At 36.9% G+C, this 17004-nt stretch overlaps 1 protein-coding gene across 2 annotated transcripts; it reads right to left on the bottom strand.

The window, feature by feature from the left end:
• Positions 1-229: 229 nt before the first annotated feature.
• On the bottom strand, positions 230-16210 carry COPS5 (COP9 signalosome subunit 5). Of its 2 annotated transcripts, none has more exons than XM_082600857.1 (8): positions 15938-16210; positions 13433-13667; positions 12293-12421; positions 11556-11621; positions 10934-11019; positions 5629-5740; positions 2168-2316; positions 230-470 (listed from the first exon to the last, which is right to left on the bottom strand). In XM_082600857.1, the coding sequence occupies exons 1-8, from the start codon at positions 16078-16080 to the stop codon at positions 386-388; spliced, it is 1005 nt and encodes a 334-aa protein (XP_082456983.1). In that variant the 5' UTR covers positions 16081-16210; the 3' UTR covers positions 230-385. The 2 variants fall into 2 exon arrangements, with proteins under 2 accessions (XP_082456983.1, XP_082456984.1); XM_082600858.1 differs by having other exon boundaries at positions 15930-16040.
• Between the last annotated feature and the right edge of the window lie 794 nt (positions 16211-17004).

Below are 17004 nucleotides of genomic sequence, written 5' to 3'. Positions count from 1 at the left end.
TTACATTAAACTGTATTTTTACTAACAGACTATCAAAAGAAGGTTTAGGCAAATTGAAAAGTGGCTCTGATAATATGGCAATGAAACGCTGCAATCTTTTGACTAACTTAGATAGGCAAGACTTTAAAAAACAGAAAGGTTCTAACAATATTTCCTTCCCTCATATTTAAGAACATTAAAGGATACTAGAAAAATAATGTAACCCTCCCACAAAACAATGAGAGAACAATTTTATTTTAAAGAATTTTATTATAGGATGTTAATATTTAGGATACTTCAGAGCACCTTATTCCTCTAATCAGGTTTTTGGTAACTGGTTTCAAAGTGTTACTTGAGTATTTTTCTCATACTGGCTTTCAGGCAAAAGTACTACTTAGTGAATTTTTTAAGAGATGTTAATTTGATTAAACAGTTTATCCTTAATAACCTGAGACATCAATCCATGGATAGCTTCTATGGTAGTTTTACAGCTGGAAAGAAAAAAACACATCACATAATGTCACAAGAACTGAGAACTATTTCAAACGTGCAAATCCCCCCTCCCCCATTTCCATCCTTGCACCCAAATAATGATTTTTGGTCCTATTCATACTCCACAAAATATACTATACCAATTTATAGTTTACTCTTTATAGTATACTATAGTGATTTTTAGCCTTCTGCATGTCTTTTGATCATTTCACTACTTACTAACACCTTCCCAAGAGAATGACAATGTAAAATTTGATATAATTCATAACAGTTAATTTTGTTATTTGTCAGAAGGTTTGGGAAAAGTTCTGTTTTAGAAGGTTACCGAAGTTATTTATAATTCAGAATTATAGATTGATTCCAATGTTACATTAAAATCTGCTATTCCTTGTTGTTCATTACTTAGAATAATTTTAAAAAATGATTTTAAAGAATCTTATGCTTTTTTTCCTGAAATAATCACAAACATCCTTCAAACAATTCAAAGCCAAAGTTAGGTTAGTGGGTGAAGGACTTACATTTTAAAATTGATAAAAAAAAAACAAAAACAAAAAAAACGATAAAAACCCACCAAAATTCAGAAGAGATGCAATTCTTGTAAAGTTACCCCCAGAAGGAAAATTTTCTACTTTTGTACTACTACTTTTCTCCTTCCTACTTTTCTTCTTATATAACTACATTCCCACAGTGAAAATTTTGCTTCATAAGAAATTGAGATGTAAATGCAGATAAGATTAGACACTAAAAAATCAGACACATGTAAAGACAGATGAGCAAAATGACATACTCAGAGCAAGTATCAAAAGTAAGACCTAATGCCAAAGAAAAATGTAATTTTTATCCAGGCTACTACCTCTATACCTTTTAAAAACCCATGAAGAAGGGAATAAGATCATTCTAACCCAAGATGGCTTCTACTCCTAATACACTTTGCACCCTCCCTTCTCTCTTTTCTTTCCTATCAACTAGTCCAGTTTTTCTTAAAAAGGATACCAAGGTATTGGTTTACACAGATGTCAACATAGTCTTCCTTTCCTCTCTACCCCTAATTATCACATTAAAATTCAAATTTTTGTGAAAGTAAATGTTATTTAGTAGTCTTCCCAATCCTGTATGCATCTGAAGGACCACATAATTATTTCATAAGTTATCAGAGAACATATCCCAACTTTGTTCCTAACAAATTCTTGTAGTGAAATTTGGGATACTAAACTACTGTCTAAAGGATTATTTCAGAAAAATAAGAGAGATACAATCACTTCTCTGATATTTAGGGGTTTAAAACTTTATAAAAATTTGAAATTTGATAAACTTAAATCCTAATTTAATCCTTCAGATGATGATTAGGTTAGAATAGCTGAGGACATCCTTTTTGCAAGGTTTTGTCTTTGCTTTTGTTTAAAGATCCAGCAATGCATTGGTTTTCTTTCTTACACTTTCTAGCTGAACCTGGAAAAGGTGACTGTGAGTTTTTCATAACATTACCTAGACCCTTAAAAGCCTTTAACGTACCTACCTACTGTCTCCTAAATTTTCAAAGTCAAAACCTGCATTTGACAACTCTTAAAGGTCCAAATAAGTTAATATTCAGGTACCATTGTAAGTTATAAGTTTAACCGTAAGGAATTTGAATCCTGTTATTTGCAAAACTTGAAAGAAAAAAAGTTAGGGGTAGGAATAGGTTTGCTTAACTTACCTGTCTCGTGTAGCTTTGGCAAGTTTGTCTTCTGACTTTCGGTCATGTGTTTCTAGACCCAACATGAAACTCCCTCGTCCCAGCTGGGCTTCTGACTGTTCTAATTTTTCAGACAAATCAAACACCTGACCGGTGGTATAGTCTGCATTCTGTGGGGAAAATGATATTGTGTCAATATGTGATACTAGTTTATCATTAAAAAAGTATGTAAATTTTCTTCTATATAGAACGTTTCATTTACAAATAATTCCATTTTGAAATCTAAGTGGATAGTCAGTGAAGGAAGAAGTCAAATTATACTTGCAAAAACTGATTCCAAAGCTCAAGCAGTTCAAGTGTAGAGTTTTTCACCTTTTATAATTTCAAGATTAAATTTGGAATTGTTCTTTTCGACTGCTTAAATCTAATATTTGTTATTATGAGAGGCTTTGAAGTACACATATCTGAGTCCAGGTTCTGGCCCTGCTGCAGATTAGCTGGGAGGCCTTGGGAGAACTCCTTTACTTTTCTGTGCCTTCAAGTCTTCCTGTGAAAATGGGGGAGGAAGGTGATAATTTCTATCTTAAAGCTATGTGAAGTGATGTATATAAAGCTCGTAGGACTGTCGATGACACCTGGTAAAGCCTTAATAATTGTTAGCTAATTTTGTTACTTTTTCATGTTGGACTTCCAGAATTAGTATTTATGACAATATTTTAAAAATTACATTTGTTTTAGCTTTTCTGATTATAAAATTAATAGTTAAACAGAAAATGTGGAAAATGTAGAGCAGTATAAAAAAAAAAGGAAATACCTACAGTCCCTCCACCTAGCTATAGCCATAGTTATATTTTAGAGTATTGCTGTATACTCACAGGGACACCCACATTTGGTAAGCTGAAATATTATATATGCTGTTAATATTTCATACATTTTTAAAACAAAAAAATTAATAATTACATATGTACACTTAACTGTAATATTTTTAAAAAACATTTTACTGGAATATCTTTATTCTATTTGCTCAGTCTGTAAAATAGTGTATAGGAAATACAGTTCAATCACAAGACATTTAAAAACATTATTTGCTGTCATCATAGTTACTACAAAGAGCCCTTTAAAATGCTACCAGCTTTCCAATGATTTTACAAACTTATGATATTTTTAAAAATATGCAATTATATTCACTTTTCTGGATCTAAATGGTTTAGGTCACCAATATATTCTCCCCCACAGATTTGGAGAAAACACTAATGTTTGTAGACTATGTCACGTTTGGAAGATTTAGCTCAAGCCATAAAAATGTAGGATGGCAGAAAGAGTTATACTATTAAAATGAAAAAATAAATCAATTACATTTCAAACACACAGAGAAATAAAATAAATCAGAAAATAATTTTTTTCTTGTAGCTTTTAGATTACATGCTTTAGCTGGGGAAAGAGATGAACATATATTTATATATTTTTTCTTAGAATGCTTAGTAATGCAATGTACTAGGTATAAAACTACAAAAAAGGAGGAAATATAATTTAACCTTTTCTTGATTATTAATGTCCTCAATATATGCAGTTCTGGAATACAAGGACAGCCACAGGCTGAGTAAATAGGATTGTATGCTTTTTTTAAAAAAATAAATTTATTTATTTTATTTATTTATTTTTGACGGCATTGGGTCTTTGTTGCTGCCCACGGGCTTTCTCTAGTTGCAGCGAGCGGGGGCTACTCTTCGTTGCGGTGCGTGGGCTTCTCATTGCAGTGGCTTCTGTTGTTGCGGAGCACGGGCTCTAGGTGTGCGGGCTTCAGTAGTTGTGGCACGCAGGCTCAGTAGTTGTGGTGCATGGGCTTAGTTGCTCCGTGGCATGTGGGATCTTCCTGGGCCAGGGCTCCAACCCGTGTCCCCTGCATTGGCAGGCGGATTCTTAACCACTGTGCCACCAGGGAAGCCCAGAGCTGTATGCTTTTATACAAAGGTTCAGAAAGCTCCAGTCTTACTGTTTCCTCCCCTTGCCATCATGTGTCACTTCTGGCTGCTATTAGTATACTTGCCTCTAAGGAAACACCACACATGGGGCATTTAGCCATGCCTGGTACATAGGAAGCATTTAATAAATGTTTGCTATTATGATCACTCTCTTTCCTTCTAATTTGCTATTTCTGATGGTTGAGGATAAGAAATAACAGAAAGCTTGTCAGAATTATATTTAAAACCATAGTAAATATGCTCAAGTGAGGTCTCTTCCCATGAATACAATGAATCAAACAAACAGTAATTTATTGAGGCTTTACTATATGCCTAGTACTTTGCTAATTACTTTATATATAAAATATTTCATATAATCTCAGTGTACTTAACAATGTGGGTACTATTATCATTAGATTAGAAAAACTTAGTCACATTAAATAATGTTGTGAAGGTCACACACAGCTAGTAAAGTGGCAGAGTTGTTTCTGAACTGAGTTTATTTTATTCCAAATTTTGTGGTTCTAACCACTATGTTATACTGTGCTATATGAAGTAGCTTACTTAAAAAAAAAAAAAGGTAAAAAAAAACCAAAACAAAACTGTTCCTTACTAAGCTATAGATAGAAGTTTGTTAAATATATATTCTTCTAAATGTTAGATTTTAATGATATATTCACTACGATTTTTCTTTTTTTTTTCTGCTTAGCATCTGCTGCTTTAGGGTAGTGATGTTCTGATTTCCTTCTGAGGACTTTCTTAGTCCACATGCTCCTGAGAGTTTCTTCTACCCCAGCCCAGCAGTAAAGCACCTGCCCTGGCCCATGAACTCATGGTGTTCATGCCCTTCACCCAGAGCAGGTTTAAGGATGGGCATGTGAACTACAAAACTCCAGACACCATGAGGCTTTGCCTGGGAATATGCCGGGATGTGTGTGTATCTTGGTCTTTTCTTTTCAGTGTAAAACTGAGAGGCTGGGAGATCTAAGCTAATGCTGCCATCTTGGTTTCACATGAAGTCTGAAACTGAAGCCAACTGACTTGAAATCAAAGCTGAGAGAGGAAGACCAAGACCTCATAATATTGTCTGAATGCAAATTTAGGCTGTGCGTTAAGTCAGTCCTACTCCTGGACTTTGCAGTTTACATGATTCTCTTTTTTGTTTAAGCCGGCTTGGTTGGGTCTCCTGTCACTTGTAACCAGAGTCCTACCTGAGACACACAACAAAAAACAGTATTTGTATTTTTCTCTCTGTAAGTCTGTTCAAGGCAGGGAGAAACCTCACCCTCATCTGGCCACTATATTTGTATATATATTAGGCTTAGTCTCAGTGGTACACGACACAGATCTTGGCTTGGCCTAGTATCACAATCCACCTCTGGTCATATAGAATCTGCCCCCAGGCCTAATATCTTGGCCAAGTCAGATATAGCCTTTCCATGAAAAGAAGTTTCAGATATTAAACAACTTATGTAGATTGATAAAAAATTCAAACACATCCCTTGCAAGTATAGTACTTACAGTAAGCAAGCTAGAGGAACTCAGCGTATTCACCCAGTATTTATTCCACAGAAGCTCAAGCAATTTGCGATCCAAAGAGGATTTGAAATATGAGACTTCTAAGGCATAATATCTATGAAACAAAAGCACAAATCTAGTGAATAAAAAAATTCAACCACATCATATAAAGGTTATGGCCAAATTTAAGTGAATTACATTTTATATCCAAATAGTCATATTTTAATTTTTAGTCTAATAGAATAACAGGTAAACATGGTTTCCTTACTCTTCAGGGGTATGGTTTCAAATCTGATAACTAAACATTGTTGGGTTATATTTCTCCCTTCTGTAGAGCCCAGAAATTCCCAAGAAATTATCAAGAACTAATCAAAACTTCTGAATGACATATGTTTATCCATGTCATTGAGTTCATAAATTCCAGCCAATAGCACACAAACGTAATGAACTACCTCTCTAGGGTCAACTATAACTTTTGTTAGGTTTTTAAAAATATCAAAAATATATAACTGATTCACTTTGCTCTACACCTGAAACTAACACAACATTGTAAATCAACTATACTCCAATAAAAATTAAAAAACAAAAAAAACACGAAAAACCCCTGAAAATGTCATGTGGACTCCCCATTCCTCCCTTTTTAATCCCCTAATAAGGACCTACTGCTTTTTGGAAAAGCAAACTTTAAGGTAGGTCCTTAAACCACATAAAAGAATTATTGCTGCTTCCAAAGGTGCCTAGTTTATAATCAGGGATAGCAAGGAAAATTTGGTTAAATGTCTGAAACATATATATATATATATATTATATATATATATATATATATATATATATATATATATATATATTATATATATATATTTTTTTTGCGGTACGCGGGCCTCTCACTGCTGTGGCCTCTCCCGTTGCGGAGCGCAGGCTCCGGATGCACAGGCTCAGTGGCCATGGCTCACAGGCCCAGCCGCTCCGTGGCATGTGGGATCTTCCCGGACCGGGGCACGAACCCGTGTCCCCTACATCGGCAGGCAGACTCTCAACAACTGCGCCACCAGGGAAGCCCTGAAACATATATATTTTTTAAAGTAATAAATATTTAAATATCTCAGGGGCTTCCCTGGTGGCGCCGTGGTTGAGAATCAGCCTGCCAGTGCAGGAGACATGGGTTCGATCCCTGGTCCGGGAAGATCCCACATGCCACGGAGCAATTACGCCCGTGTGCCACAATTACTGAGCCTGTGCTCTAGAGCCCGAGAGCCACAACTACTGAAGCCCGTGTGCCTAGAGCCCGTGCTCTGCAACAAGAGAAGCCACTGCAACGAGCAGCCCGCACACCGCAATGAAGAGTAGCCCCCACTCGCTGCAACTAGAGAAAGCTCGCGCGCAGCAACAAAGACCCAAGGCAGCCAAAAATAAATAAAATTTATAAAAAATAAATAAATAAAAATAATAAATATCTCACTATGTTCTGTACATCAGTGGATACAAAGAAACACAAGGGACTTGCTTACCTTAAGGAGCTTACCATTTTTATGGGAAATGTGGGGTGAATCCACAAAATGTTAAATATATAATGATGTATGTTGAATAACAATAAGTGGTGCTATGGTGCATATTTAAAATTAATCACCTGCCAATTGAATGTTAGAGATAATGAGTACTCTTAGTATAGACAGAACTGCCTGAGAAGCCCCAGGGAAAAGGCAGAATGTAGAGTAACCCTTACATGAGTCTATAGTGTGGATATGTTGAGAACGAGGAGGTAGCATAAGGCAGAGAGCACTGACTCACAAAAAGGAAAGTCATGAAGGGAATAATAAGTTAATCAGTTTGCCTGGACAGTTTAGCAGGAGCAGAAGAATTATGTGAAGGGAAACCTAGAAAGCTATGTTGGGGTCTAGCTGGCAGAGGACATTACATAAAAGGCTAAGAAATGATCTTCTAGGTACTTGGGACTCATAGAAGGTGTTTGAGCAGATCAATGATATAGCCAAAGAGGTGGTTTATAAAGCTGGCTGTGGTAAGATGTGTTAGAGGAGACAAACTGGAGGCAGGGATACCACAAAGGATGCCACAGCAGCGTGGCAGATGTGAGGAGATAAAGGCTCACACTCAGGTTGGTGGTGTAAAAGATAAGCACACATGGATACAACAAAAAATTCTTGTTCATTCAATTCAGGAGTGAAGAAATAAAAAAAGAGTAAGAATTTAAAGATAATTCTAAGTAAAGGCTTGTTCAAGATTAAGATATCCATGCATATGTGTATATGAAAGGGACACAGCTGTAGTGAAATGTGGAAGTGGAATAGTGTATTTCTTGAGCACTTATTATGTCCTGGTGCTTTACATACATTCTCATTTAATCTTTCCTACAACCATACAAGGAAGGATTTATTATTTCCATTCTACAAAGAAACAACTCTAGAGAGTAAAGACCTTGTTCAAAGCCACAGAGTTAGAAAGTAGCAGCAAAAGGATATGGAACGTTATGTCTATTATCAAAACCTCATGGTCTTAATTGTTATATCCAGAGTGTAGACATTTAAGACATTGTTTAAGAAGTGAGGCCCTGGGAGTTGAGGGGGTTAGGTATGGGAAGAGGAGGCAGGGGCTCAAGTGGAAAGGTCAGCTTTAGAAAGGAGGGGTTGTACCTCTGATACTTCAGGGAAAAAGACATGAGAGGATGAGCACAGCAACATATTTAGATGTATAAAGGATGGAAAATAAGGGAACTCAAACCTGAGGGTCTAGAATAGACTTTTATGTTTTAAAATATATGGACCACCTTAATGTTATTACTGTTTTAATTCTGTAGGTTGATGCAATGAAATTTTTTGGTCTACTATGTAGTGATTGGCTGCAAACCTCAGTAGCAGAGTTGAAAACAAGGAGAATATTTAAAATTATTCGTGGAGCTAAATCCTCATCTTCTGTATGGGAAGTCAATAATAGATACTGCCTAGAAGTGAAAATCAAGAAGCAGCACTATCAGCAAGCTGTTTGAAGATACGGGGGTAAATACTTCAACAGAATAACTATAATAGTTTAAGTGACTGCCTCTGGGAGATGCGAAAGGGAATGGTACAAGATTGTTTATTTTATAATAAATTTCATAGAACCATCTGACTCTTTAAACTATGTGCCTGTATAACACTGATAACGTACAAGCTGATTTAAAAAACACTTTGTGTCCTATTTTTACTAAGCCTCTTCAAAGTTAAATATATTTAGTATCTATATTAGATTCTATGTTTAAAACAAACTTTGGATGATGATCTAGAATTTCAGGTAGAAAAGAAAAAAAATCAATATAAACTACAAATAATAGCTCATTGTCAAATAATTTAGGAAAGGGATATATAACGAGCCTGTACAAAACCCCTGCTCTTTCAACGTGGCACTATATTTCATTAAAGATTTGAAATAAAAAATTAAGCAACTTATTTGCCCTATGAAAAAGTTTACTCTTTACTTAGGAACGGATCCTAAGTAAGAGAGTATCTTTGAATATCCTAGTAATTCCAGGTTCAAAATTCTGTGCTGTAGCAGTGCAGGTAGCTAGAATGCAGTAACTCCTCTTTGATAGGCTCATGTTTCAGAAAAACAGGAAATGCAGATTTGTCTGCATACAGAAAGCACAGTCTGCCTCAGTCTGTTTTTGTTTCAAAAGCTGCTGCTGGTGGTGAAAGATGTAGAGCAGGTATTAAAGGTATAAGCTTTTGATACCACAGCTCAATAGAGATGAAAAAATTGTGAACTCTGAAAATGCAAGTATCACGGCAAAGGTGTTTCCATGCTTAGGAGCAATGCTCTCAAACAGGAATGGTTTAAGTTCTTTTCAGTAGAGCAACTTAAGTGATTTAATTCCAAACCTCTCATTGAAAAATAAAATAGAATCCTTTTTTCCAGAAGTATGTCAGGGATGACTGAAAACCAGATATATTTAAAAATTAAATTTTAGAAATTCTGTAATTTTCTAAGAATTTCTAAACACAAAAATGAGCAGTAGTAGCACATGGGTCGTTAAGGTATTCCTTGAAGTGGGATGGGAGGTATGGAGAAAGGGACACTAGTAATCATTTAGGCAACATTTTTCTTTTTTTTGGGGGGGGTGCCCACCCTTCCATGTGCCATGTCCTATTTTAAATGTTAGGATACAGCAGTGAATTGATTCTACTCATGAAGTTCACATTCTAATGAGGTCAGTAACAACGAAACAAAAACAAGGTGGTGACAAGTGCTAAGAAGAAAAATAAAGCAGGGAAAGGTAACACCGAGTGACAAGAAGGTGCTAATTTAAATAGGGTGATCAATGAACATTCTCTGTTAAGGCGACCCTTAAACAGACACTGGTTGATTGAAATAGTGAGTCACAAGGAAATAAGGAAGAATGTTCCAGGAAGAGGGATTAGCAAGTGCAAAGGCCCTGAGGCAGGAGCCTGCCTAGTACATCTGATAAACCATAATGAGGCCACTATGGCTGGAATGGAGAGAGCAAAGGCTCAGTGACAGGAAATGAGCTCAGAGAGATGGTAGGGGCCAGACTACATAGGGTTGTGTGGTCCATGGTAAGCACTACAGATCTTATTCTTAGTGAGACGGGAAGTTATTCTGAGAAGGAGGAACATGATCTAACTTACATTTTAATAGAATCTGTCAGGCTGACAAAAGACCTTTAAGGGGTGGGGTAAAGGTCAGAAGCAGGAAGACCACCTAGAAGGCTAGTGCTTTGATTTAAGCTCCAGATGGCTGTGGCTTGGGTCAAGGTGATAATAAGAGAGGTGGTAAGATACATTTAGAAGGTGGAGATAACTGTCTTCATTGGTTTAGCAGTTTAAAAAATTGAGATGTATTCAATAATTCACATACCATAAAATTCACTATTTTAAAGGAGTATACAATTAAGTAGCTTTTAGTATAGCTTCTTTAACTTTTGGAGTGAAACTGTTTGGGGAGAATTTTTGCTAAGTGGAAACTGGGTACATTGAATGCTGCAGAAATGCTAGTATCAGGCTGGTCCTGAATACAACTTCTCTCAACTGTTAAATTCATTAACGGGCCAAGTGTCTGGTACATTGATCAAGTGTTTATGTATGTGTGAAAGGTAAATAACATGTTAGATTAAAACAATTATTAATAAAAATTCAACCATCATCCTAAATTTGTATATTCCTACTATTATTTTAAAAGGTTATGAAATGCATTTCATCGGAACTTTTTTTCTTATCTATAAAATTAGGGGCTTGGTCTGGATGATCTCTAAGGTTTCTTATGATGATTTTGGCATCAGGTACATTTTTTAATTACTTACTGTTTGCAGTGTACACCAAAGTCTTCTATTTTATTAAGTGGGATAGTCTGGTACTCAGAAGGTCCTTCATCAGGAGGCTTGTAGCCCTAAACAAAAATGAAGAAAATAGAAGATTTAAACAAAACAAAACAGAGGAAAAACATATTTTCTATGCAGCTTTCTATTTATAGAAACATTAATTTTGGGGAGCCAAATACCCCCCAAAACATTAAGTATGTTGCTTATGCCCTCCCTCAACCCCATTTGGTGGCTGAAGGCTGGATTTGGCTTATAGATCCATTTTTCTTGTCCTCAGGTGATACATACTTTTGCTCATATCTATTTCAGATTGCATGGAAGGAAGTAGATGGATTTAACTTGTTTCTCTAGTACCCATCGGAATGCCATGGACATACATATACTTATTAACAGATGAAGACTGCTTTTCTAATAAAATTAACAATATGCAGCACAAGTGTACTGTCTTTTGCTAAGGGCAATTTGTGGTAGTTGGACTTCTTTTTTGTAAATATTGTTAAATTATTTTAGGACAAAATGAGATACTAACCATAACACATCTTTAAAAATAAATCAAATATTTAAAACTTAAAAAACTATAGGGACTTATAATTTTTAAAATTACCTTTGGGTATGTCCTAAAGGCTCCAAGATTCACTTTCCCTGCAGATATTGTTCTTGTTGGGTCAATCTACAAGAAAGATATATTTATATCTGCTGATTATAAAATCACTATATACTTCTATTTGTTTAAACATTATAAGCCTAGAAATACCTATGTACATATAACACTATATGCACACACACACATGTAATTAAAAATAATCATATAATAGGGAAAAAATTAACCAAATTGAAAAACCACAGAGGTTCAACAGAATGGTTAAGTATAGAAACCTCATCGTTAATTTAGAGATTAGATCTAGTTATTATATTATCTAAGAGTATTAATTGAAGATTTGCTAATCTCTTTTTCAAGTTTTTTTTTTCTTTAATAGATGAACAACTTCTACCTTCCTCATAGTAACCTGGATTGCATCTAAAACACTGAGCAGTGCAAGAGCTGCTCTAGCAATTCCTGATTTAATCAATTCAGTTAACATTGACTGAATGCCTACTATGTGCAGGGAACTGAGATATAGATGCTGTGTACACCCATCATCTTACAGAGTGGGGGAAGTGATGCAGAGAGGTTAAGTAACTTGTTCAAAGTTCCAGCTACAAACAGGTGGAATTCAGATTCAAGCTTAGGCAGACTGACACCAGAGCCTTGCTCTTTACCACACTGTTTTTATTTCTCTGTACACTTGCTTTAGTAAATCTTCATGAAAATTAATTAAAACTGGTTGTAAAAATACTTACTACCACGGCTACAAATGGTTCCTGGAACTGCTGATTGAGCATCTGAGTACTAACATCAATCCCAGAAAGCCAGCAGCCATAGCCAGGGTGGCTATGATACCAGCCAATTGCATTTTCAAGGCGGCCGACCTAACAAGTGAACAGGGCAAAAGAGCTTGAAGTTCCTGTTTAATCTTAGAGACACCTGTGATTTGTCTGTTTACATAGTCTTACAGTAAAATAATAGTATGCAGAATAGTTAAAGCATATGCTGCTTTTAAATTAAAAATATATATATATTCTAGATAATACATGCCCAAGGCACAAAATTAATAATATACCCGTACAATAAGGTTATTCAGTCTCCTTACCACCTCCTTCCCCTCAACCAGTTTCTCAGCCCAGATGTTACCACTGTAGGCAGCTGCTTACACACCTGTCTTCTAGAGCTATTCTTTGCATATAGAATGTATAGTCTTTGCATTTATGTAGATTAATAAGAACACACACAATGGCATACCACCTACAGTGTTCTACACTTTACTTTTTCACTCAACAAAACATTCTGGGGTTTGTTTCATATAAATAAATATATAGATAACTAGTTTTTATTTTTTTTAAAGGCTGGCTAGCAGTTCATTATATGGATATACCATAGTTTATTTAATCAGCTTGATATCCAGGTACATTTAGGTTGTTTCCAAATTTTTGGTTTTAAACACACACACACACACACACACACACACACAATGAATGTGAGAATTTAAAAAAATGTTTTAAATTGAGATATAATCGACACATATTAGTTCAGATGTACAACATAATGATTCGTTATATGTACATACTGTGAAATGATCACCACAATAAGTGTAGCTAGTTAACATCCATCACCACACGCAGTTACATATTTTTTTTCTTGTGATGAGAATTTTTAAGATCTACTCTCCTGAGTGAAAATTTATTTTTAAAAAATCCACATATAATTAAAAAATTAATAAATCTTATACATTATATCTAGTTGAGAATAACTTAAAATATAAACTTTAATGTAGTAACTTAAAATATAAACTTTAATGTAGAGAGAATAGTTTTAAATTTAGAAACTCAGAAGTAACTGTGAGACTCCTGCAGTTACCAAATTTTAAGGAACAGCATTTTTACCTGTTTGGCATTTTCTATGTATGCGGCCATGTACTCATATGCAGCAGCCTGAGCATTTACTCGGGTTTCAGTGCCCTCTACAGGCAAAGCAAAACTGTCCATAATGATCATGGTTTCACCATCCACCTTTCCCAGCATCAAGCCCATCACTTCCAAGTTGCCTCCTGATCTGGCATGCATCACCATTTTCAGTAGAGCCAATGCTGAGATTTTGCAGTACTTAAAGTAATGGTGACTACAAAACAAAGGCATGGTGTAATTAACTTTCTTATATAAGTACAATTTCAAGACAAGTTTTTGTGGAGATTAACAAATAAGTATTGAAGGAATTTATATTAATGGAATGGGGAGAAAGAGTGTAGAATGTGGGAAAGAAAAAGGAAGTAGAAAAGGACAGAGTTCTGGAAGGGGATGGAAATGATAAACATGTCATAATCTGGCAAAGTACCTCCCATGGGGGGAAGGGAAAAGTATGAAATAGTTTTTAAATATGCTATTCAAGTAGTTAGGAGGGAATTACATGACCAGTTCAATAGACTTTTTCTCCATTACTTTTGGAATCACCAAATCTCGGTTTCTGAATCTGGTTGGATGGCTGTGCTTCATTACTCTTGGGCCTAACCTTCCGGCCTAACAGTTAAGAATGTGGGCTCTGACATCCATCTGCCTAGGTTTGCATCCTTGCACTGCCATGTCCTAGCTGTGACCTTGAGACAACCACTTAACATCTGTGCCTGTTTCCATAGAGCTATTGTTAGGAGTAAATGGAGAAAATGAAATAATGTATATAAAGTGCTTATCTTAGTGCGTGACACGTACTAAAACTTTTTAAGTGTGAGCTGTTATTAGCATCATAAACCGATCTTTTACAGTACTCTCAAAGAACAGTGTGTTGAAGGTTGTGGCTTCTCTCCATGGTATTAGCCTCAAAATGCAAAATGTAGCCTTAATATCTTTAATTCTACTATGATGGCTATTTCAGTTTGTCATCTGTGGATGTGACCAAACTACTGTTGAATAAAATTACATTTCAGTCTCACTGATGCAGCTCAAGACAGCTAGGATGAATATAACTAGAGATACAATCACACAGTGAGGCAAGCTGATAGTTTCCAAATATTTAACAGGCTATATATCAACCTAAGTGCACAGCCTGCTGTAGAAATAGCAGACAACCAGGCAAACTAACTAGTCTGTAAAGAGTGGTCAGTGTCTTTGAGAAGCCTTTTTAAGATGTCTGCCCACAGATTTCAATCACAACTGAAAAATATGGAGACCTGGTCTTGGGAGTCAAGATATGAATTAAAATCTTCGCTCCTCTATCTACTGGGGAAAAAAAGACAGACACAGTTATTGTGCTTCTATTACATACATTCTAGACCTTTTTTTATACATGACCTCATCTAATCTTTATGACGTAATTAACCAGGTAGGTCTTATTTCTGTTTTACAGATTAAAAAAATGAAGATAAGTAAATTTTGTAGGGTCAATCAACTAATTAGTGACAGTTGTGAGATTTGATCTTAGGTCTGACTGTTGCTCACTTAAGAGTTCGCTGCCTCAGTGTAATCATGAAATAAGTTATTTACTATATTTGCTTGTTTTCATATATGCAAAAAAGGAATAAAAATACAGTACTGGGTTGTCATGAAGATTTAATGACATGGAAATTCATAGCTCAATGCTCAGCCCGTAGTAAGTACTCAGTAAACGTTGCTGAATCCAAATACTGACAGTTAAAGTTTGCCTTGTAAAAAACTGAGACAGATGAAATGTTTTTTTTTTTGTTGACCACTACTTTCCTGTCTATCCATTAGAGAGACTGTGCTCCTTTTACTCTCTCCCTAACAATATCTGCTCTCAGAAAAGGATAAATGCTGTGGGTAAAGAATCCTGTACCTGTCATCACTCCCAGGGACACAGGAGTTTTGCTAAGGGGAGAAGAATCTTAAGGTCTTTTGATATAATGTCTAGCTTATGTGAACTGGTGGAGTAGCATTTTGGGAGACTGACCAGCCCCTCGTTGTGTTTCTGAAATAATTACTAGCAATCAAAAAACAATTAGAGATCTAAAAGATTATAGGCTAAAAGGTGGACCCTTGGGCTGACTCAGTTTCTGAAGATAGCTGCAGTCTCCAGCCTGAAATCAGCGGAAGATCCCAACAAAGTATATATCGACACAGGGTTCAAGGCACAGTGTGGAGCGTATTGTGACAATATGGGTGTTGAGAAGTGAAAGCCCAAATCACCGCTTGTCGTTTTCCTCTTCCATTCTCCCAAGGCAAACGGGTAAAAGAGACAGAAAGGGGAATCAAGCAAGCCCCAGTGGAGGGTCTGTGCGGGGATAAAAAAGTAAAGCAAAATTTCTCAGACGCTTACTCTTTCTCCTCCCTGCACATGAAAAGACAAGCTCTCTCTCTATCCCCTCCAACTCCCACTCCCCCTGGGTCTCTTAAACTCCCGCCACCCCGCCCTCCCCTGCGTTTCGCCAGGGACCTCCTCACTCCTTAGTCCAGGGCTTCGCCGCCAGAATTTCTTGCTGCTGTTTCTTGTCGTATTTGTAGATTTCATCGATACTCTGGGCTTCCTGCATGTTGTTGGCTAATTCCCACGTTTTCTGGGCCATACCACTCCCGGAAGTCGCCATCGCCGAGGAATCGGAGAAGCTGTTGCCGCCACAATCTAGACGCAACTTTACCTCGCTGGGTTTCCGGTTGTGGGCTCCGGACCCGCCCCAGCACAGGTACAAACCCGCACTAGACTCTCGAGGCCGCCATGACACCTAGCACCGGAGGTGAAGTTGGTACGGACCATTCGAGAATGGCGGGGGTCCTTCGAGAACGCGACGGTATAAACAGCAGTTAAGCAGTAGTAGAGACAGAGGAATCTTTTTATGGCTGAAATGAGAACGCGTGATCTTGGAAAACTGTACGTGTGAATTAGGACAAAAACGGTGATTACGCAGGGAATGGTATAGCCTCCCGCACCGGAAGAAGGGCATGTAACGTTACGCCAGAAACTGGAATTCGTTCGGACTGCGCAGGCTCGGCTTCAGCCATGTTAAAAATGGGTGGATCCTTAAGCTGGGGCGGGGGAGAGAAGCCTTTTTGTGTGGGTGTATGTACTTTAAAGGAAATAAGTTTGTTGAAAGACTTAGAAAAAATAAAGGATGTCTGTGGAAAAACTGACCTGTTAAGTGGTTCTGAATGCTGGTTTTGAGAGAATAACACGTGAATCACTGCACATGAGTAACATCCTGCGGGCGCGTGCTGGCCGGGCCCTAGACTTCCCTAGAGGGGCGTTCTCTAGCGTTCCGAGGGCGCTGTGGAAACTGGTGCATCGCTGCGGTCATGTCGGTTGGCGCTTTTGTAAAAAGTAACATCTATGCGAGCTGTTGGTGTACTGAAAGTGTCCGGTACCCAGTTCTTACAATAGTTCACAGTTTAATCTTCTGCGCTAATCTATGGAACCACCTCTGTCCCCGAGGCCGGATTGGTCTACGGGGACTATTTGTTGTCATCCAAGGGTTAATACAGTGTTTAACTTTCATTTATTTGCTGCTTTTTGGTAT

The sequence above is a fragment of the Mesoplodon mirus genome, assembly GCF_964341445.2.
Source record: "Mesoplodon mirus genome assembly, chromosome: 16".
NCBI classification, from domain to species: domain Eukaryota; kingdom Metazoa; phylum Chordata; class Mammalia; order Artiodactyla; family Ziphiidae; genus Mesoplodon; species Mesoplodon mirus.
This window is presented reverse-complemented; position numbering and strand designations above follow the sequence as displayed.